The following is a 22848-nucleotide window of genomic DNA, read 5'->3' on the forward strand; positions in this document are numbered from 1 at the left end:
ATTTGCCATGAAGTGATGGGACCAGATGCCATGATCTTAGTTTTCTGAATGTGGAGTTTCAAGCCAACTTTTTACTCTCTTCTTTCATTTTCATCATGAGGCTCTTTAGTTCTTCATTTTCTGCCATAAGAATAGTGTCATCTTCATAACTGAGGTTATTGATATTTCTCCTGGCAATCTTGATTCAAGTTTGTGCTTCATCCAGCCCAGCATTTCTCATGATATACTCTGCATATCAGTTAAATAAGCAGAGTGACAAAATACAGCCTTGACTACTCCTTTCCCTATTTGGAACCAGTCTGTTGTTCCATGTCCAGTTCTAACTGTTGCTTCCTGACCTGCATACAGATTTCTTAAGAGGCAGGTCAGGTGGTCTGGTATTCCCATCTCTTGAAGAATTTTCCAGAGTTTGTTGTGGTCCACACTATCAAAGGCTTTGGCATAGTCAATAAAGCAGAAGTAGATATTTTTCTGGAACTCCCTTGCTTTTTTGATGATCCAATGTATGTTGGCCATTTGATCTCTGGCTCCTCTGTCTTTCCTAAAACCAGCTTGAACATCTGGAAGTTCATGGTCCACGTACTGTTGAAGCCTGGCTTGGAGAATTTTGAGCGTTACTTTACTAGCATGTGAGATGAGTACAATTGTGTGGTAGTTTGAGCATTCCTTGGCATTGCCTTTCTTTAGGATTGGAATGAATACTAACCTTTTCCAATCCTGTGGCCACTGCTGAGTTTCCCAAATTTGCTGGCATATTGAGTGCAGCACTTTCACAGCATCATCTTTTAGGATTTGAAATAGCTCAACTGGAATTCCATCATCTCTACTAGTTTTGTTCATAGTGATGCTTCCTAAGACCCACTTGACTTCACATTCCAGGATGTCTGGCTCTAGGCTGGTGATCACACCATCGTGGTTATCTGGGTCATGAAGATTTTTTTTTGTATAGTTCTTCTGTGTATTCTTGCCACCTCTTCTTAATATCTTCTGCTTCTGTTAGGTCCATACCATTTCTGTCCTTTAATGTGCCCATCTTTGCTTGAAATGTTCCTCTGGTATCTCTAATTTTCTTGAAGAGATCTCTAGACTTTCCCATTCTGTTGTTTTCCTCTATTTCTTTGCATTGATCGCAGAGGAAGGCTTTATCTCTCCTTGCTATTCTTTGGAACTCTGCATTCAGATGCTCATATCTTTCCTTTTCTCCTTTGCCTTTTGCTTCTCTTCTATTCATAGCTATTTGTGAGGACTCCTCAGACAACCATTTTGCCTTTTTGCATTTCTTTCCCTTGGGGATGGCCTTGATCACTGCCTCTTGTACAATGTCATGGACCTCCGGCCATAGTTCTTCAAGCACTGTGTGTATCACAACAAGGGACAGCCCCCTACAAAAAGAATTACAACCCCCCCCCCCCGCCCCCGCCACCTGTGCACAAAGTGTCAAGACCACAGAAATTGAAAATCCTTGCAGCAGGATAACAAAACTCTGTCCTTATTTCCATAACCAGAATCCTGATCCAGGATAAGAGCTGGAAATCCAGGAATGCTCTTCCTTAAAACTGAAGTCTTCCACAAGTGCAATTTGATACCTGCTAACAGCAAGTTTTTTCACTGAGTTAGACAAGGCTGTGGTCCATGTGATCAGATTGGTTAGTTTCCTGTGATTGTGCTTTTCAGTTTGTCTACCCTCTTGATGGAGAAGGGTAAGAGGCTTATGGAAGCTTCCTGATGGGAGAAACTGACTGAGGGAGAGACTGGGTCTTGTTCTGATGGGCAGGGCCATGTTCAGTAAATCTTTAATTCTCTGTTGATGGGTGGGGCTATGTTCCCTCCCTGTTATTTACCTGGGCCAAACTATGGTGGAGGTAATGAAGATAATGGTGATCTCCTTCAAAAGGTCCCATGCATGCCCTGCTACATTCAGTGCCCCCAGCTCTGCAGCAGGCCAAGACTGATCTACACCTCTGCCGACTCCTGGACACTTATGGGCAAGTCTGGGTCAGTCTCTTCTGGGGTCACTGCTTCTTTCTCTGGGGCCCTGGTGCATACAACTTTCTGCTTGTGCCCACCAAGAGTTTGTTTCCCAGTCCTGTGTAAGTTCTGGTGGCTCTATGGTGAGGTTAATGGTGACCTCCTCCAAGAGGGCTTACGCCACACCCAAGTGTGCTGTACCCAAGACAGATGGGTCATGGTGGAGAGTTATGACAAAACATGGTCTACTGGAGAAGGGAATGGCAAACTACTTCAATATTCTTGCCTTGAGAATCCCATGAACAGTATGAAAAAAACAAAAAGATAGGACACTGAAAGATGAACTCCCCAGGTCGGTAGGTGCCTAATATGCTACTGGAGATCAGTAGAGAAATAACTCCAGAAAGAATGAAGGGATGGAGCCAAAGCAAAAACAACACCCATTGTGGATGTGACTGGTGATGGAAGTAAAGTCCGATACTATAAAGCGCAACAGTGCATAGGAACCTGGAATGTTAGGTCCATGAATCAACGCAAATTGGAAGTGGTCAAACAGGAGATGGCAAGAGTGAACATCTACATGTTAGGAATCAGTGAACTAAAATGGACTGGAATGGGTGAATTTAACTCAGATGACCATTATATCTACTACTGTGGGCAAGAATCCCTTAGAAGAAATGGAGTAGCCATCACAGTCAATAAAAGAGTCTGAAATGGAGTACTTGCACGCAATCTCAAAAACGACAGGATGATCAGTTCGTTTCCAAGGCAAACCATTCAATATCATGGTAATCCAAGTCTATGCCCCAACCAGCAATGCTGAAGAAGCTGAAGTTGAATGGTTCTACAAATACCTACCAGACCTTCTAGAAATAACACCCAAAAAAGATGTCCTTTTCATTATAGGGGACTGGAATGCAAAAGTAGGGAATCAAGAAATACCTGGAGTAACAGGCAAATCTGGCCTTGGAGCACAGAATGAAGAAGAGCAAAGGCTAACAGAGTTTTGCCAAGAGATTGTACTGGTCATAGCAAACACCCTCTTCCAACAACACAAGAGAAGACTCTACACATGGACATCACCAGATGGTCAATACTGAAATCAGATTGATTATATTCTTTGCACCCAAAGTTGGACAAGTTCTAATACAGTCAGTGAATATAAGACTGGGAGCTGACTGTGGCTCAGACCATGAACTCCTTATCACCAAATTCAGACTGAAATTGAAGAAAATAGGGGAAACCACTGGACAATTCAGATATGACCTAAATCAAATCCCCTACAATTATACAGTGGAAGTGACAAATAAATTCAAGGGATTAGATCTGATAGACAGAGTGCCTGAAGAACTATGGCTGGAGGTCCATGACATTGTACAGGAAGCAGTGATCAAGACCATCCCCATGGAAAAGAAATGCAAAAAGGCATTTTAAAATGGTTGTCTGAGGAGGCCTTACAAATAGCTGTGAATAGAAAAGAAGTGAAAAGCAAAGGAGAAAAGGAAAGATATACCCAATTGAATGCAGAGTTCCAAAGAATAGCAAGGAGAGATAAGAAAGCCTTCCTCCATGATCATTGCAAAGAAATAGAGGAAAACAACAGAATGGGAAAGTCTAGAGATCTCTTCAAGAAAATTAGAGATACCAGAGGAACAATTTCAAGCAAAGATGGGCACATTAAAGGACAGAAATGGTATGGACCTAACAGAAGCAGAAGATATTAAGAAGAGGTGGCAAGAATACACAGAAGAACTATACAAAAAAAAAAAAAAAATCATGACCCAGATAACCACGATGGTGTGATCACCAGCCTAGAGCCAGACATCCTGGAATGCAAAGTCAAGTGGGTCTTAGGAAGCATTACTATGAACAAAGCTAGTGGAGGTGATGGAATTCCAGTTGAGCTATTTCAAATCCTAAAAGATGATGCTGTGAAAGTGCTGCACTCAATATGCCAGCAAATTTGGGAAACTCAGCAGTGGCCACAGGATTGGAAAAGGTTAGTATTCATTCCAATCCTAAAGAAAGGCAATGCCAAAGAATGCTCAAACTACCACACAATTGTACTCATGTCACACGCTAGTAAAGTAATGCTCAAAATTCTCCAAGCCAGGCTTCAACAATACATGAACCATTAACTTCCAGATGTTCAAGCTGGTTTTAGGAAAGACAGAGGAGCCAGAGATCAAATGGCCAACATACACTGGATCATCAAAAAAGCAAGAGAGTTCCAGAAAAATATCTACTTCTGCTTTATTGACTATGCCAAAGCCTTTGATTGTATGGACCACAACAAACTCTGGAAAATTCTTCAAGAGATGGGAATACCAGACCACCTGACCTGCCTCTTAAGAAATCTGTATGCAGGTCAGGAAGCAACAGTTAGAACTGGACATGGAACAACAGACTGGTTCCAAATAGGGAAAGGAGTACGTCAAGGCTGTATTTTGTCACTCTGCTTATTTAACTGATATGCAGAGTATATCATGAGAAATGCTAGGCTGGATGAAGCACAAACTGGAATCAAGATTGCCAGGAGAAATATCAATAACCTCAGTTATGTAGATGACACTACTCTTATGGCAGAAAGTGAAGAAGAACTAAAGAGCCTCATGATGAAAGTGAAAGAGGAGAGTAAAAAGTTGGCTTAAAACTCAACATTCAGAAAACTAAGATCATGGCATCTGGTCCCATCACTTCATGGCAAATAGATGGAGAAACAGTGGAAACAGTGACAGACTTTATTTTCTTGGGCTCCAAAATCATTGCAGACGGTGACTGCACCCATGAAATGAAAAGCCACTTGCTCATGGAAGAAAAGTTATGACCAACCTAGACAGCATATTAAAAAGCAGAGACATTACTTTGCCAACAAAGGTCTGTCTAGTCAAAGCTATGGTGTTTCCAGTAGTCATGTATGGATGTGAGAGTTGGACTATAAAGAAAGCTGAGTGCTGAAGAATTGATGCTTTTGAACTGTGGTGTTGTAGAAGACTCTTGAGAGTCCCTTGGACTGCAAGGAGATCCAACCAGGCCATCCTAAAGGAAATCAGTCCTGAATATTCATTGGAAGAACTGATACTGAAACTCCAACACTTTGGCCACCTGATGCGAAAATCTGACTCATTTGAAAAGACCCTGATTATGGGAAGGATTGAAGGCACGAGGAGAAGGGGATGACAGAGGATGAGATGGTTGGATGGCATCACCATATCAACGGACATGAGTTTGAGTAAACTCCAGGAGTTGGCGATGGACAGGGAGGCCTGGTGTGCTGCAGTCCATGGGGTCGCAGAGAGTCGGACCCGACTGAGCAACTGAACTGAACTGAACTGAAAAGCAAGCTTTATTTCTATGAAAAATTTCAAACAGAAACCAAGTGATGACACTGCCAGGCTCTGTGGAGGTCATCTCCCCCTTGGAAGTATATAAGTAAAATACTTGCAGTTCCTTGCAACACTGAACCCTTAGGAAACACAGATGAGTGGAAGCCCTGAAAGGTGAATCGAGTAGCAGGCAATAACATTCTAATACAGCTCAGGGATCCATTAGCACATAAACACTAGAAAACACTGTCCCCAGGTAAAACCATAGATGGACATAGAATAGTGAGATCATTTCATTTTTCCTTGGGACAGCATGATTTCTACCCCATCTTATTTCAACCGTGCACAGTCTCCATTCCAGTACAGAATATCTTTTTTATTCCTCGGGTTAATTAAATAAATTTAGGAAGTGTAGAAATTGGAGAAAAGGAATAAAACAAAGAGGAGAAGAGATTATTGTTTTTTATATTCATTTGATTAAGACTGTAAATGGTAACTACAGCCCTCTCCTGTGATATACTGAAGCAGAAAGGGACAAAGATAACTTTCATGGTTCATATCAGGGACTTGATCTTACCAATGACTTTGATTTTTTTCATTTTTTCTTCGATGTGAAAGAACTCTTGTGAAGGGAACAAGACCAAAAAATGGGGAGGAGATGCTAAGTGGCAGCATTTAACATTTTAAGCTGAGCAATCCTGTGTCTTGGGGGCAATGGGGCATATTTATCTTTTCTAGGAGTATCACTTTTATGATGTTATCAGTATTAACTCATGTTTATCTCATTATGGATTTAAAAAGTATATATTTTGATACTTTCCAATGTTCTGGCCTGGATATATGCTTAAGCTTTTAGTATAGAATAATGGTGTGTGTGTGTGTGTGTGTGTGTGTGTGTGTGTGTGTAACAGATACCACCTGCTAGGTTCAGTGACAGTTTTTCCTGATACTTAAATCCAATACTTTGGCCACCTGATGCAAAGAACTGACTCATTTGAAAAGACCCTGATGCTGGGAAAGATTGAGGGCTGGAGGAGAAGAGGATGACAGAGGATGAGATGGTTGTATGGCATCACCAACTCAATGGATATGAGTTTGGGTAAACTCCGGGAGTTGGTGATGGACAAGGAGGCCTGGCATGCTGCAGTTCATGGGGTCACAAAGAGTCGGACATGACTGAGCGACTGAAATGAACTAAACTGAATGACAATTTCTGTTCATTTAACATTTGATTTTTTTTTCTCTTAACATTTTTAATGAAAAATAATATAGGAGTTAAAATTGGGAGATAAGTACATTAGTACCATAATTGGATTCAAATCTACCAATTAAATATTGTATGAATTAAAGATTTATGTGTTTTTAATTGTACCTTCCATAAGTGAAGAGTATAGCTTGTCTGTTAACTATATGATAAATTATTTAACTATGGGATTTGGTTCTGAATTTCATAGATTTTAATTACCTGGAGAGAAAGCAGAGAGATGACAAAGGAGGAGCTTGAGGAAAGTCTGATCAAGAGGTTATGTCTGCACTTCTCCTCAGTGAGAGAAAACATCAAATCACATGGTGGTACTTGTGTGATTATAAAGTAATTAAAGTTGTGATTGGGACTGGCCACAGCATGGACATTAACAAGCCTCTCTAAAAAATAACTCAAGCTTCAGGGTCATAGGTTGTAGGCTGGCATACAGAAATAGGATCCAGCTGTCTATCAATCCAAAACACTTCCTTAGCAATGGTTCAACTTTGATTGAAAATAAGAAAGTAGGTTGCCTAGTTTTCACATTGCTAAATAAAAATCCCTCTTTGGAATGCATCCCGATCTTGATTGGCAAAGTGAAGATGAAATAACAAGAGGACATTAACCAGCTTCCTCCCAAGACCTGAGAAGCACAAAGAAAATTATTCATCCATCTAGCCTACCTCCCATTTACTGAGCATCTCTTAAAGGTGAAGCACCGAGCCAGATACTGGTTGCACATGGTTGTGAATAAGATGTCACCTGGGCTGACTGAAGATGGAGGCCACGGGAACATTTAGTTCTACCCTAAGCTAATCCTTGGGGCTTCCCAGGTGGCTCAGTCGATAAAGAATCCACCTGCAATGCAGGAGACCCAGATTCAATTCATGGATCCAGAAGATCTTCTGGAGAAGTGAATAGCTACCCACGCCAGTATTCTTGCCTGGAGAATTCCATGGACAGAGGAGCCTGGCAGGCTACAGTCCATGGGACTGTGAAAGTGTCAGACACGACTTAGCAACTAAATCGCGACCAAGCTAATCCTTACCTCACATTCACTTCACTCAAAGGGCATCTTCTTGGGGCTCAGAAATCACTCTGGAAAAAACACTGAAAGAGGATTTGGTTCTTGCAAGTTGTATGCAAGCATCCTTTATTTTTTAAAATCTAGGGACTATTTTTGATGTGGTATTCATTTCTCTGTGCTTGGGAAAGAGACCTTGTAATTCCTCAGACAAGCCCATCAGCTGCAGCTTTATTATGAAACCACAGTGAATCCCGTATTCCCTGTCATTAAAGCATCCTGTGAAATGATTCAGTGGCAGGTCTTGAAAGAGAAGAGGAAAACACTGGCAGAAAGGGAGTGATGATGATATGTGATTTGGTGATCCTCAAATTGTTAAACTAGATAATAAGACTACTTCAGTCCCCTTGATAAACTCAATTCTCTGAGTCCCCTGCTGGCTGCATTCATTATATCAGCTGGGGACATTGCGTTAATGGCACCTTCAAGCCTTAATACTCTGTAGATTAGACACCACGCTGTGCCTATGGGATTGTCCATACCTCACCAGAATAGACTGAACTTTCAGAAATCAGGAGAGATGTCAATTGGGTCTGATGCTGGGAGGGGCATAGAAACAGCAACAGATGCCCACCTACCCTCATCATTTCTCATTTTCGCATCTGCCTCTCAGCACTGGGATAACTAACTAGAGACAGAGTAAGAAAGTTGAGGCAGCTGCTGAAAGAAAAATCAGGCCTTGCCTAATGAGGCTGATAGGCTCCTGCTTCAAAAAAATTCACCCCAGTAGAATTAAGAACTCAAGTCCCTTTACTGGCCCTTTCTTTTATTTCAGTGAGTTTATATCATCATCTATCATTTCTATTCTATTGTACACTTTCTGACCTGATATTTGATATTTCTCTGAACAATTGGACCTACATACTCTGGTTTTTCTTCTCCCTTTTAGTCTTCTTAAATAGGCTTGGTCTCTTCATTTGGTTCTTAATTTTTTCCTATATTTACACACATTTCTTTTTGCCAAGTCATATGGTATATGGGATTTAAGTTCCAGATCATGGATGGAACCCACACCCCTTGCACTGAGAGTGCAATGTCTTAACAACTTGACCACCAGGGAAGTCCCAACACACATCTCTTTCTAAATTTTTAAAAATCACTTATGCATCATATTCCTACCACAGTTTCCTTTCTTCCTTTTACTTCACAGAATTTCAAAAAGACCTATTAATGAGGGTGTCTAGTTTTGTGCCTGGCAGTCACTCTCTGGAAGTTTCTTCCTTCCTCTCCTACCCCTACCCTATAATAGCATGTCTTTTCTCTCCATACCAGGAGTTCACAAACTATGGGCTGAGGACACTTTTATTAATGAAGTTTAACTGGCACACAGCCATGCCCACTTGCTCATGTTTTGTCTATGGCTGCTTCCATGCTCTGACTGAGTTGCATGCTTGTACCAGGGATTGTACGACCCACCAAAAAAGTTTATGGACCTCTGCTCTAGACAAAGCCTTTCTTAGAGTTTTCTTTCCTTTCTGCATTTCCTGCTCTTCTGAGTTAAGCAAAGATCACAAGGTTAGGAAACCTAACCAGGAATGATATCAAATTGAAGATGCCAACTGGTTTCATTTACATTTACAGAAGGATGCTCCATTCTCAGATAGTTGAGTTCTCACTGTTTCCCAAATATAACAACACATTCCTTCTAGATTTATCATATCCTAAAATTATATGCTGCTTCCTATTCATTTATTAAACCAGACTCAAGGGCCCCCTTAATTCCATGAGGACTTTCTGATTGCTTCTGATTGTTTAGACCATTCCCCCCCCCCCCTCTTTTTAAGACACAGCCTTCTCCCATCTCACCTGTCTCTTCTTCCCTTCTCCTGACTTCCTCACCCCTTAGCCTTCCTGGATCTTGTGATTTATGGTTTAGCAATATAGTTTTTTATTGCTCGAGAATGACTTTGTAGCTTCCTTTTCACTCTAAATAGCATTTTCCAGAGAAATATACAGAGTACTTCACCTAAGACGGATTCTGGAAAATAAAAATGTATCCATCTCCTTCCATGAATGAATATCCTATTCTAGTCTTTCCTAGTATCTCTGAGATTTCTATATTGTCCATTGGTTCTGAAATAGTATTTCTAATAGATGAAAAATGAAGAGACAATATAGACTGGGACACTACATTATTTGTTGTTGTTCATTTGCTCAGTTATGTCTAACTCTTTCCGACCCCATAAACTACAGCACAGCAGGTTTCCCTGTCCTCCACTATCTCCCAGAGCTTACTCAAACTCATGTCCATTGAGTTGGTGATGCCATCCACCCATCTCATCCTCTGTGGCCCCTCTCTCCTTCTGCCCTCAATCCTTCCCAACATCGGGGTCTTTTCCAGTGAGTCAGCTCTCCACATCAGGTGGCCAAAGTATTGGAATTTCAGTTTCAGTATTTATCAGAAATAGCTTAACATAACTGGAAGTTGAGGTAGCATACGGGAGGAAATGGCAACTGATGGGATTATATTCCAGATGTATCATTTTTATAGCCAGTATTACTAAAAAGTTGAAAAAGAAGGAAAAGAAAAACAAAACACTAATATAGGAGCTTTGATGGGCTGTGAGTAACCAAGACCAGGCTAAGTCCTAAATTAGGTAACAGCTCTGTGGAATACATGGTAAAGTAGGTGTTATGGCCTGTGCTGTGTCCCCCCAAATTCATCTGCTGAAGCCTTACGCCCCAGTATCTCAGAATGTGACTGCATTTGGACATAGGGCTTTTAAAGAGGTGATTGAGTTGAATGAGGCTGTTAGGATGGGCCCTAATTCAATCTGACCAGTGACCTGTAAGAGAAGAAAAACTGGACACCTGAAGACACCAGGGGCATCCACATACTGGGGGATGACCACATGGAGAGATAGCAAGAGAGGGACCATCTGCAAACCAAGGAGAGAGGCCTCAGAAGAAATCAAACAGATTCAGAACTGTGAGAACATGCATTTCTGTGCTTTAAGCCACCTGGTCTGTGATGTTTCATTACAGCAGCCCTAGCAAGCTAATGGAGCAGGGAGCCTATGTCAGTCTCCTCCTTGGACTTATACAAGGTTTTTCTCTTACTCTCCTATAACCTATGAGTCCCACAGTCACTTGTCACCTCCCATTCCCAGGGAAGTCATTCTCACAGCCTGTGATACACTCCACTCTCCACACTCTTTACCAAAGTAGGCCTATTTGCACATTTTTAAGAGGTTATGATTGCCAAGATGCCACAGTCACCAAACACTATGCATCTCTGGGAGACAGAGAATGGATACTGAGGGAATGTAATAAGCAGCTATTGATTCTTGCACATTTAACTCAGAAACACCCAGCAAAACAAGATCTATCAATTATTTCATTGCCTCTTCTGAGTTACCTATTTCTGTGATGCTCCTACATATCCTTAACTCTGTAATACTTTGTTGTCCAGAAGACCGATTTGCTGATGAAGACCCAATTGCCACTTTCTTGGCAATCATAACTATATCTTTTAATTTATTCCTCTCCAGGTTCATTTGTTCTGATAACATGTGAAGGTGACTATGGCTTGTTCAACAAGGGCCTCTGATAGCATGCACAAGTGGGGGATAAACATTAATGATATGTAGTCTGCACAGTGGAAAAAGTCAACTTGGCCTTTCAGCTTATAGAAATCAGAACACAATCTTCCCAACCACATACTTTTTTGCAATGTTACAAGAACCTCATAGGTTTCTTCACACTGTTGGGAGATAACCTCCAAAGAGTACAAGCTCCTTGGAGATAGAGATTAATTTTTTTCCTTTATGTGTCTCATTGATTTTGTTACTGGAACTTGACATTCCATTAGACATTCATTAGTATTGTTCATGACTTTGCTCTGGTCAAAAGGAAATTCCCCTTGGAATACCTCATCTAACCTTATGTAGCAATTAACATTATCCAATACGACAGTTAACTAAAGACATTTCCTTGAAAGGAGACTTCTGATGTGGTTTGGAGTTTATGGAGATAGGTTTGTTTCAGAAGAAGGCATAACCAACAAAGTGACAGATGGAAGAGATCTGACTGGTTATCCAGTGGGCAGCAGAAGCAGGGAAATCAGGCCCAAGTTGGGAGATGTCACTAATAAGGAAGATGGGAAGAAAATCAGCAATATTGTCATCCTAATGAAGGAGGGCTCTGTGTGGATAAATATAACTGGGGTCTCACATGGGTAGAGACAGTCATTGGTTTTCCAGGGTTTGGTCTATGTAAGAACATCCTCAGATCTAATTTTTTCTTTTGTCTGACCAGAATCTGTTCTACTGTCTACAGTTTTCTTGCTTAAAATAAATGTAATCAATAAATACCTAAGTTTGCATAAAAGTTACAAAAGATATATTATTCACTTTTTGAAATAAATATTTCTCCTTACCAGAATTTTCAATAGGTCTCCTGTAAAATATACACTCCTCTATTGCAATCTCAGCTGCATCTCCATGTGATTACAATATTTTCCAAGACCACAAATGAGACTTAAACTCTGAGTGCATAATATATAATGCCACTTGGAAGGATGTCCATATTTTAAGTGTGTGAACATACATGTACACATACATATTCCAAACAACACATAACTATATGCATTTACACATGTATGCTTACACATGTGCATGAATTCATGCCAACCACCTCCCTTTAGGTTTTAATTAAAATGCCAATTCCAAAGATTAATGATCCAGGAGTAGGTACTGAAAAAAGTAAATAAAAGGACCAGTGGCATTTTGACAGGTGACAGTATGACAGGGAGGCATGGCCCAAGTTTTACTGGAATAAATCACCTTCATGCTAGTTTTTACCCTTGACCCTGTTTCACTACCCAATAAGTTCTAGGAGGAATGCTTGCTTAGGAAGAGATCAGATCTAAGGAATAGAGACCTATCACCTCCAAAATCTTCCCTGATCCTATATGAAGCTATGAAAACCAAGGAGCTATTCATCACTAATAATTAAACATTTAATGAAGTGGCTCAAAGTCTTAGTTTTCCTTTCTTGTGTGTGTCCTCACTATGGGCATCTGAGCCAAGGGAGTCTGTTAGGAAAAGTCACATCTAGGGGAAAAGAGAAAGGAGATGCATCCTGTAAAAAGCATATTTATGCAGCCAGTGTTGTGACACAGAGTCTGTCATTGCTGCTGGCTGAGACCCTGCCTCCCATCTCCAGTTCTCTCTCAGAGGGAAGATTTACCCTCTGATAAAACCAGTCACAATTTAGAAACCATCATTTCCTGTTCAGAGCCTTCCAGTCACACTAAATTCATCTGGGTGAAGGAAAGTTAAGTGATTTGGAGCATTTTGTAGATTATATCCCCCCTAAATGTATAACCCAGACTAAAAAGATTATTTGGATGAAATGAGAAATGATCAAAAATTATTTCACTTGCACCAAACCCCAAACAAACTTGCCAAGTTTACAAATGTTTATCCATTATTTTCCTCCATCTTTCTCACTTGGTAGAAGTACCCAGCTCTAGTTTCTCATCAGTGTTGTAGCAAATAAACCAGCATTTTTAAGAGAAATTGATTGGGGTTTTTCTCTCATTTTGTTGATTAGGGAGCACAGACTGTGCACATGAATTTCAGATAAGCACCTAGACTTTTATTGGTACTGAGTAGCAACATCTGAATTTAGCCCCACTAATTGTAATGAATCTCATGTTTTGTACTTTCAATATCATGCAACATGACGGTGCACACATTTATTGAATGGAACTATCCTCATTCACTCCTTCCATATGTGTAAATACTAGTGTTATCTTAACAACTGTTGACACATTAATTTCTTCTTGCTCCCTTACATGTGCATTGCAAATAATATGATTTTAAAATCTTCTAAGTAGATTTTTTTGATTCTTACCATTACAAAAATTAAACAGATAAAAGCTATAGACTTGTTCTCAATAAACAACCCTCACAATCCTCCAATGAATATATACCAACCCAGGCAAACAGCTGGCATCAGCCTCCTCTAATTTCTATTTTTATAATTATCAGTTAGGTAACAGAGGAAGGTTGAGTAAATACTCAAACTCAGTGGAAAAAATAGATATTCTGGACTGTTCCTCTCATACTTCCAATTGAAGATTTACTTTCACCAAATGTGAAGTATTATTATTAGCATCACCATTATCTAAAGGAAGTGACTCAAAATGTCCTGCACTGTACCTAGCTCTAAAGACAAGGAATAAATCATGTAATAATTATTATGCTGACTCTCTCAAGAGTCCTGCTGCTCCTCCTAAATACTTTTAGATTAAATGAACTTGAATCAAATACTTGAAGAAAATGGATATTGACAATATAATATAAGCTATTATGATCCTCATAGCATCAGTATAGTTCAGTAGATAAATGTGACCAGTGACCACAGGATCATATGAACTCAAGCTATGCACAAAGCCACAAATGGGCTTATAGAAGACCCATGAAACTGATCCTTGACTTGAGAACTACTTGCTTTCTGAGAGTTTCCCAGTATCAGTTCATATTCTAAGGATCCCTGCTACACAGTTCCATTTCTCTGCTTTCTTTATTAGTGCAAGAGTCACAGCGACACACCAAAACATGAAGCAGAAGAGCAGTGCATTGTTAGGGAAAAATATCATTAATATATGTGATTTTGATAAGAACAACTTGCTCAGGAAGTCATGGCTATTCACTTTAATGTGACATTGTTTGTGCTGATCAACACATAATGATGCTTAAAGTTGGCTTTTAGCAGTCTGTCCAAAGGATGATATTGTATTCATTCAGGTTGTTTATCCCCAGGACATTCATTCCTCCAAGGGACAAAGTCGAATCAGAGGAAGGTGCTATAACACTTCAATTTACTTCATTGGGTCAGTTTGCTGCAAAGTCCCTCACAACCCTTAACAAGGTAAGGCAATGTTAAAAAGAATTCTCCATACAGCTGCACCTGGGAAAATCTGTAGAAAGTATTGTTTCTACTTAATACTTTTATTTTCCCTTATTTTTTTCCCCACTGTCATAATACCAGTATCAGTCTGGCATTGAACAGGCTCCCAACTACTTTTTTTAATTGAAGGATAACTGCTTTACAGAATTTTGTTGTTTTCTGTCAAACCTCAGCATGAATCAGCTATAGGTATACATATATCTCCTCCCTTTTGAACCTCCCTCCCATCTCCCGCCCCATCCCACCCCTCTATATTGATACAGAGCCCCTGTTTGAGTTTCCTGAGCCATACGGCAAATTCCCATTGGCTATCTATTTTACATATGGTAATATAAGTTTCCATGTTACTCTTTCCATACATCTCACCCTCTCTTCTCCTCTTCCTGTGTCCATAAGTCTATTCTCTATGCCTTTTTGTCCATCGCTGACCTGTAAATAAATTCTTCAGTACCATTTTTCTAGATTCCATATATATGCATTAGAATGCAATATTTATCTTTCTCTTTCTGACTCACTTCACTCTGTATAATAGGTTCTAGGTTTAGTCATCTCATCAGAACTGACTCAAATGCATTCCTTTTTATGGCTGAATAATATTCCATTGTGTATATGTAGCACATTCCTTTATCCACTCATCTGTCAATGGACATCTAGGTGGCTTCCATGTTCTAGCTATTGTAAATAGTGCTTCACTGAACAATGGGATACATGTGTCTTTTTCAATTTTGGTTTCCTCAGGGTATATGCCTAGGAGTGGGATTGCAGGCTTGTATGGTGTTTTTATTCCCAGTTTTTTAAGGAATCTCCATACTGTCTTCCATAGTGGCTGTATCAATTTACATTCCCACCAACAGTGCAAGAGCATTCCCTTTTCTCCACACCCTCTCCAGCATTTACTGTTTGTAGACTTTTCGATGATGGCCATTCTGACTTGTGTGAGGTGATATCTCATTGTAGTTTGGACTTGCATTTCTCTAATAATGAGCGATGTTGAGCATCTTTTCATGTGTTTGTTACCCATCTGTATGTCCTCTTTGGAGAAATGTCTTTTTCCCACTATTTGATTGGGTTTTTTGTTTTTCTGGCATTGAGTTGTATGAGCTGCTTGTATATTTTGGAAATTAACCCTTTGTCAGTTGTTTCATTTGTTATTATTTTCTCCCATTCTGAGGGTTGTCTTTTCACCTTGCTTATAGTTTCTTTTGCTGTGCAAAAGCTTTTAAGTTTAATCAGGTCGCACTTGTTTACTTTGCTTTTATTTCTGTTAATCTAGGAGGTGGGTCATAGAGGATTTTGCTTTGATTTATGTCATCGGAATGTTCTGCCTATGTTCTCCTCTAAGAGTTTTATTGTTTCTCGTCTTACATTTAGGTCTTTAATCCATTTTGAGTTTATCTTTGTGTATGGTATTAGGAAGTGTTCTAATTTCATTCTTTTACATGTAGCTGTCCAGTTTTTCCAGCACCATTTACTAAAGACACTGTCTTTGCCCCATTGTATATTCTTGCCTCCTTTGCCAAAAACAAGGTACCCATAGGTGCATGGGTTTATTTTTGGGCTTTTAATCCTTGTTCCATTGGTCTATATTTCCGCCAGTACCATACTGTCTTCATGACTGTAGCTTTGTAGAATAATCCGAAGTCAGGAAGGTTGATTCCTCCAGCTCTATTCTTCTTTCTTTGGACTGCTTTGGCTATTCGGGGTCTTTTGTGTTTCCATATGAATCATGAAATATTTTATTCTAGTTCTGTGAAAAATGCCATTGGTAATTTGACAGGGATCGCCATTGAATCTGTAGATTGCAGTTGGTAGTACAGTCGTTTTCACAGTATTGATTCTTCCTACACAGGAACATGAAATATCTCTCCATTGGTTTATGTCATCGTTGATTTCTTTCATTAGTGTCTTATAATTTTGGGGGTACAGTTCTTTTGTCTCCTTAGGTAAGTATATTACTAGATATTTAATTCTTTTTGTTGCAATGGTGAATGGGATTGATTCCTTAATTTCTCTTTCTGATTTTTCATTGTTAGTATAGAGAAATGCGAGTGATTTCTGTATATTAATTTTGTATCCTGCAACTTTGCTAAATTCACTGATTAGCTCTAGTAATTTTCCGATACTATCTTTAGGGTTTTCTGTGTACAGTATCATGTCATGTGCAAGCAGTGAGACCTTTACTTTTTTCGATCTGAATTCCTTTTATTTCTTTTTCTTCTCTGATTGCTGTAGCAAGGACTTCCAGAACTATGTTGAATAATAGTGGTGAAAGTGAACACCCTTGTTTTGTTCATGGTCTTAGGAGGAATGCTTTCAGTTTTTCATCATTGAGAATAATGTTTGCTGTAGGCTTATCATATACGGCCTTTACTATATTGAGATAGGTTCCTTCTATGCCCATTTTTTTGAAGAGTTTTAATCATAAATTGGTGCTGAATTTTGTCAAAGGCTTTTTCTGCATCTATTGAAATGATCTTTCAATTTGTTAATATAGTGTATCACATTGATTTGTGTATATTGAAAAATCCTTACATTTCTGGAATAAACCCAACTTGATCATGGTGTATGAGCTTTTTGATGTGTTGCTGAATTCTGTTTGCTAAAATTTTGTTGAGGATTTTTGCATCTATGTTCATCAATGATATTGGCCTGTAGTTTTCTTTTTTTGTATTGTCTTTGTCTGGTTTTGGTATCAGGGTGATGGTGGCCTCGTAGAATGAGTTTGGAAGTGTTCCTTCCTCTGCAGTTTTTTGAAAGAGTTTTAGAAGGATAGGCATAGCTCTTTTCTAAATGTTTGATAAAATTCTCCTGTGAAGTCATCTGGTCCTGGGCTTTTTTTTTTTTTTAATTGGAGGCTAATTACTTTACAATATTGTAGTGGTTTTTGCCTTACATTGACATGAATCGGCCATGGGTGTACATGTGTCCCCCAACCTGAACCCCCCTCCCACCACCCTGCCCATCCCATTCTTCAGGGTCATCCCAGTGCACCAGCCCTGAGCAACCTGCCTCATGCATCGAACCTGGACTGGAGATCTATTTCACATATGATAATATACATGTTTCAAAGCTATTCTCTCAAATCATCCCACCCTCGCCTTCCCCCACATAGTACAAAAGTCTGTTTCTGTGTCTCTTTTGCTATCTCGCATAGAGGGTCATTGTTACCATCTTTCTAAATTCCATATATATATGTGTTAATATACTGTATTGGTGTTTTTCTTTTTTGGGAGATTTTTTTTATCACAGCTTCAATTTCAATGCTTGTAATTGGGTTGTTCATAATTTCTATTTCTTCCTGGTTTAGTCTTGGAAGATTGAAGTTTTCTAAGAATCTATTTCTTCCAGGTTATCTATTTTATTGCTATATGTTGTTAATAATAGTCTCATAATTCTTTGTATTTCTGCATTGTCTGCTGTAACTTCTTTTTCATTTCTAATTTTGTTGATTTGATTCTTCTCTCTTTTTTTCTTGATGAGTCTGGCTAAAGGCTTGTCAATTTTCTTTATCTTCTCAAAGAAACAACTTTTAGCTTAATTAATCTTTACCATTGTTTCTTTCATTTCTTTTTCATTTATTTCTGTTCAGATCTTTATGATTTCTTTCCTTCTATTAATTTTGGGGTTTTTTTTGGTTCTTCTTTGTCCAGTTGTTTTATGTGTAAAGTTAGGTTGTCTATTCCATGTTTTTCTTATTTCTTGAGGTAGGATTGCATTGCTATAAACTTCTCTCTTAGAACTGTTTTGCTGCATCCCACAGGTTTTGAGTTGTTGTGTTTTCATTGTTGTTTCTAGAAATTTTCTGATTTCCCTTTTGATCTCTTCAGTAACCTGTTGGTTATTTAGAAACGTGTTGTTTAATTTCCATGTGTTTGTGTTTCTTACAGTTTTTTTCTTGTAATTGATATCTTGTCTCATAGTGTTGCAGTCAGAGAAGATGCTTGATATGATTTCAATTTTCTTAAATTTACTGAGGTTTGATTTGTGACCCAAGATGTGGTCTATCCTGGAGAATGTTCCATGTGCACTTGAGAAAAGGTGTATTCTTCTGCATTTGGATAGAATGTCCTGAAGATATCAGTGAGATCCATCTCATCTAATGTATCATTTAAGACTTCTGTTTCCTTATTAATTTTCTGTTTTGATGATCTGTCCATTGGTGTGAGTGGGGTGTTAAAGTCTCCTACTATTATTGTGTTACTGTCAATTTCTCCTTTTATGTCTGTTAGTGTCTGTCTTATGTACTGAAGTGCTCCTATGTTGGGTGCATAGATATTTACAATTGGTATGTTTTCCTTTAGAATTTATCCCTTGATCATTATGTAGTGTCTTTCCTTATCTCTTGTAATATTCTATATTTTAAGGTCTGTTTTGTCCAATATAAGGATTGCTACTCCAGCTTTCTTTTGCTTCCCACTTGCATGGAATATATTTTTCCATTCTCTCCCTTTCAGTCTATATGTGTCTTTAGGTCTGAAGTGGGTTTCTTGTAGACAGCATATAATGGGTGTTGCTTTTTCATCCCTTCAGCCAGTCTGTGTCTTTTGGTTGAAGCATTTAATTCATTTACATTTAAAATAATTATTTATATATATGTTCCTATTGCTATTTTATTAATTATTAGGGGTTGATTTTGTAGATCTTTATTCTTCTTTTGTATTTCTTGACTGTATAAGTCCCTTTAACATTTGTTGTAAAGCTGGTTTGATGGTGCTGAATTATCTTCATTTTTGCTTGTCTGAAAAGCTTTTGATTTCTCCATTAATTTTGATTGAGATCCTTTCCAGGTACAGTAATCTTGGTTGTAGATCTTTTCCTTTCAACACTTTAAATATATCCTGCCATTCCCTTCTGGCCTGCAGTTTCTGCTGAAAGATTAGCTGTTAAATGTATGGGGTTTCCCTTTTTTGTTTAGTTGTTGCTTCTCCCTTGCTGCTTTTAATATTCTTTCTTTGTGTTCTTAGTCTTTGTTAGTTTGATTAGTATGTCTTGGTGTGTTTCTCCTTGGGTTTATCCTGTATGAGACTCTTTATGCCTCTTGGAGTTGACTGACTATTTCCTTTTTCATGTTGGGGAAACTTTCAACTATAATCTCTTCAAAAATTTTCTCATACCCTTTTTTTTTTCTCTGCTTCTTCTGGGACTCCTATAATTTGAATGTTAGTGCGTTTGATATTGTCCTAGAGGTCTCTGAGACTATCCTCAGCTCTTTTCATTTGTTTTACTTTATTTTGCTCTTCAGAAGTTATTGCCTCCATTTTATCTTCCAGCTCACTGATTAATTCTTCTGCTTCAGATATTCTGCTATTTATTCCTTCTATTTATTTTCAGTAATTGTGTTGTTTGTCTCTATATATTTATTCTTTAATTCTTCAAGGTCTTTGTTAATTGATTCTTGCATTTTCTATATTTTGTTTTCAAGGTTTTTGATCATCTTTACTATCATTATTCTGAATTCTTTTTCAGGTAGTTTGCCTATTTATTTTTCACTTATTTGGACTTTTGTGTTTCTAGTTTGTTCCTTCATTTGTGTAGTATTTCTCTGCCTTTTCTTTCTTTTTTAAACTTATGTGTTTGAGGTCTCCTTTTCCCAGGCTTCAAGGTTGAATTCTTTCTTCCTTTTGGTTTCTTCCCTCCTAAGGTTGGTCCAGTGGTTTGTGTAAGCTTCATATAGGTTAAGATTTGTGCTGAGTTTTTGTTTGTTTGTATGTTTTTCCTCTGATGGGCAAGGCTGAATGAAGTAGTAATCCTGTCTGCTGATGATTGGGTTTGTATTTTTGTTTTGTTTGTTGTTTAGATGAGGCATCCTGCACAGGGTGCTACTAGTATTTGGGTGATACTGGGTCTTGTATCCAAGTGGTTTCCTTTGTGTGAGTTCTCACTATTTGATACTCCCTAGGGTTAGTTCTCTAGTAGTCTAGGGTCTTGGAGTCAGTGATCCCATTCCAATGGCTCAGGGCTTGAATCTCTGGTCAGGAACGAAGATTCCACAAGTCATTTGTTATGGCATTAAGTGAGATTAAAATAAATATCCAAAAATGAGAAAACAATAACCCCAAATGAGAGTCACAAAATCAGGCAAATGATAATTAAAATAATGAAATATACACAGATACATATACACCCATGAGCAAAGTGAAAAGATTCAAACAAAAATAAAGTACAGTAGATTGACCTGGCAAGCAAAGGAAACCAAAAATTATATCTACCAGAACAAAACTAACAACAGCACAAACTAGAAAACAAAAGTAGAGCAAGGTGCCAATTGGGGAATAAAGCAAGGAAAATAAAACCAACAAATATGTTGAAAGGAAAAGTAAGAAAGAGAATAGATATGCAAAATTAAATAGAGGTAGATAAAGAAGATTTATATACATTAAAGATTAACTGCAAACAGAAAAGAACAGAGGAAAAGCAACAAAGGAATAAATGTAGAAAAATAGTAATAGGTTTTTAAAAAATTAAAATTAAAAAAAGAGGAAGAAAGAACAAAAAAGGAAAACTCCACAGAACTGCAAAAGTCTGACATACAGGCAGAGGTTTATAGTAGCAATAAAAAATGTGACTGAAAAGAAAAAAAAGCTCAAAGCCTTAGTTAGATTTCATAGTGCCAATAAAATAGACAACTACAACAGAGCAGAGGAAAAGGGGGAAGAAAAGAAAAATCCAAATGAATCTACAGAACAAAACATAAACATAATAAATGTTTCTCTTGAGTCACTGCTGTCAGAGTCCTTTCCCTCACTGGGAGTCACAGTCCACCTCACCTCCCTAGGATGCCCTCTGACACTATGCTCATCTCTGGACTGGCTGTGGGGGCAGCTCAGATTCTAATCTGGTCCTACTCCTATGTATTCTTGCCTCCAATGTCCACAGCTATCAGAACTAGTGTGTTTTGTTTTGTGGGAGCTCTCAGTGACCTTTTATATATTTCATAGACACAGAGTCTCCTAGTTGATCGTGTGGATTTAATCTACAGCTTGTACAGCTGGTGGGAAGGTTTTGGGTCTTCTTCCTTAGGCACACTGCCCCTGGGTTTCAATTGTGGCTTTATTTCCACATCTACATGTGGGTTGTCCACTGGGGTTTGCTTCTGAGGCTGCCCTGGAGGACCTGGGTTTGCCCCTGTGAGGGCCAGGTGTGGAGGTGGTGCAGCTGCTTGGGTCAAAGGGGTTCTGACAGCACCAGGTACTCAGGGGAGTTGGCAGCTAGGGAAGCAATAAATATAGTGCTCTAGGAGGGTATGTCAACCAGTATTGGCCAATACACTCCAGTATTCTTGTCTGGAGAACTCCCCTCCCTGACAGAGAAGCCTGACAGGCTGCAGTCTCAGTTCAGTTCAGTTCAGTTCAGTAGCTCAGTCGTGTCTGACTCTTTGTGACCCCATGAATCGCAGCATGCCAGGCCTCCTTGTCCATCACCAACTCCTGGAGTTCACCCAGACTCACGTCCATCAAGTCAGTGATGCCATCCAGCCATCTCATCCTCTGCCGTCCCCTTCTGCTCCTGCCCCCAATCCCTCCCAGCATCAGGGTCTTTTCCAATGAGTCAACTCCTCCCATGAGGTGGCCAAAGTACTGGAGTTTCAGTTTTAGCATCATTCCTTCCAAAGAACACCCAGGACTGATCTCTAGAATGGACTGGTTGGATCTCCTTGCAGTCCAAGGGACTCTCAAGAGTCTTCTCCAACACCACAGTTCAAAAGCATCGATTCTTTGGTGCTCAGCTTTCTTCACAGTCCAACTCTCACATCCATACATGACTACTGGAAAAACCACAGCCTTGACTAGACGGACCCTTGTTGGCAAAGTAATGTCTCTGCTTTTGAATATGCTATCTAGGTTGGTCATAACTTTCCTTCCGAGGAGTAAGCGTCTTTTAATTTCATGGCTGCAGTCACCATCTGCATTGATTTTGGAGCCCCCAAAAATAAAGTCTGACACTGTTTCCACTGTTTCCCCATCTATTTCCCATGAAGTGATGGGACCAGATGTCTACAGGGTCACAAAGAGTCGGACATGACCGAACCAACCCTGTGCGCATAGACATAAGACTTTTTTGTCTGTGGCAGCTCTGCCCCAGTTCGAGTTGAGCATGAAGGTAGAGCAGCTGCTTGGCTTGTGGGGACCCTGGTGGCACCAAGTGTGCAGGGACACAGACTGCCTCCACCGCAGGAGTTATGGCCCTATCAGTCTTTTATCGAGCCTTTTGCAGCTGGGGATCAAAAGGTCTCTTTGGCCATTCTTTCTCCATAGCTCCGCCCATTCAGGCACTTAGAGGGCTCCCTTGCCTGGGGTCCTTCTCTGTTG

At 39.3% G+C, this 22848-nt stretch overlaps 1 protein-coding gene across 7 annotated transcripts in view; it reads right to left on the reverse strand.

Annotated features, from left to right (window-relative positions):
• The window catches only part of LOC147363332 (uncharacterized), a 791043-nt gene that overhangs the window by 278515 nt on the left and 489680 nt on the right, over nt 1-22848 (reverse strand). Inside the window, exon 6 of one of the 7 annotated variants that reach the window (XM_086327069.1) lies at nt 19847-20507. The exons of the other annotated variants lie outside the window; for them this stretch is intronic. Coding sequence (XP_086183195.1) covers nt 20493-20507 — 15 coding nt within the window. The 3' untranslated portion in view covers nt 19847-20492. Of the gene's footprint in view, nt 1-19846; nt 20508-22848 lie in introns of those variants that run through there. 7 annotated transcript variants of the gene reach the window in all.

Source organism: Bos grunniens, chromosome 11, assembly GCF_055505025.1.
Source record: "Bos grunniens cultivar Pamir isolate PY7600 chromosome 11, Bosgru_T2T1.0, whole genome shotgun sequence".
In the NCBI taxonomy this organism is placed as follows: Eukaryota; Metazoa; Chordata; class Mammalia; order Artiodactyla; family Bovidae; genus Bos; species Bos grunniens.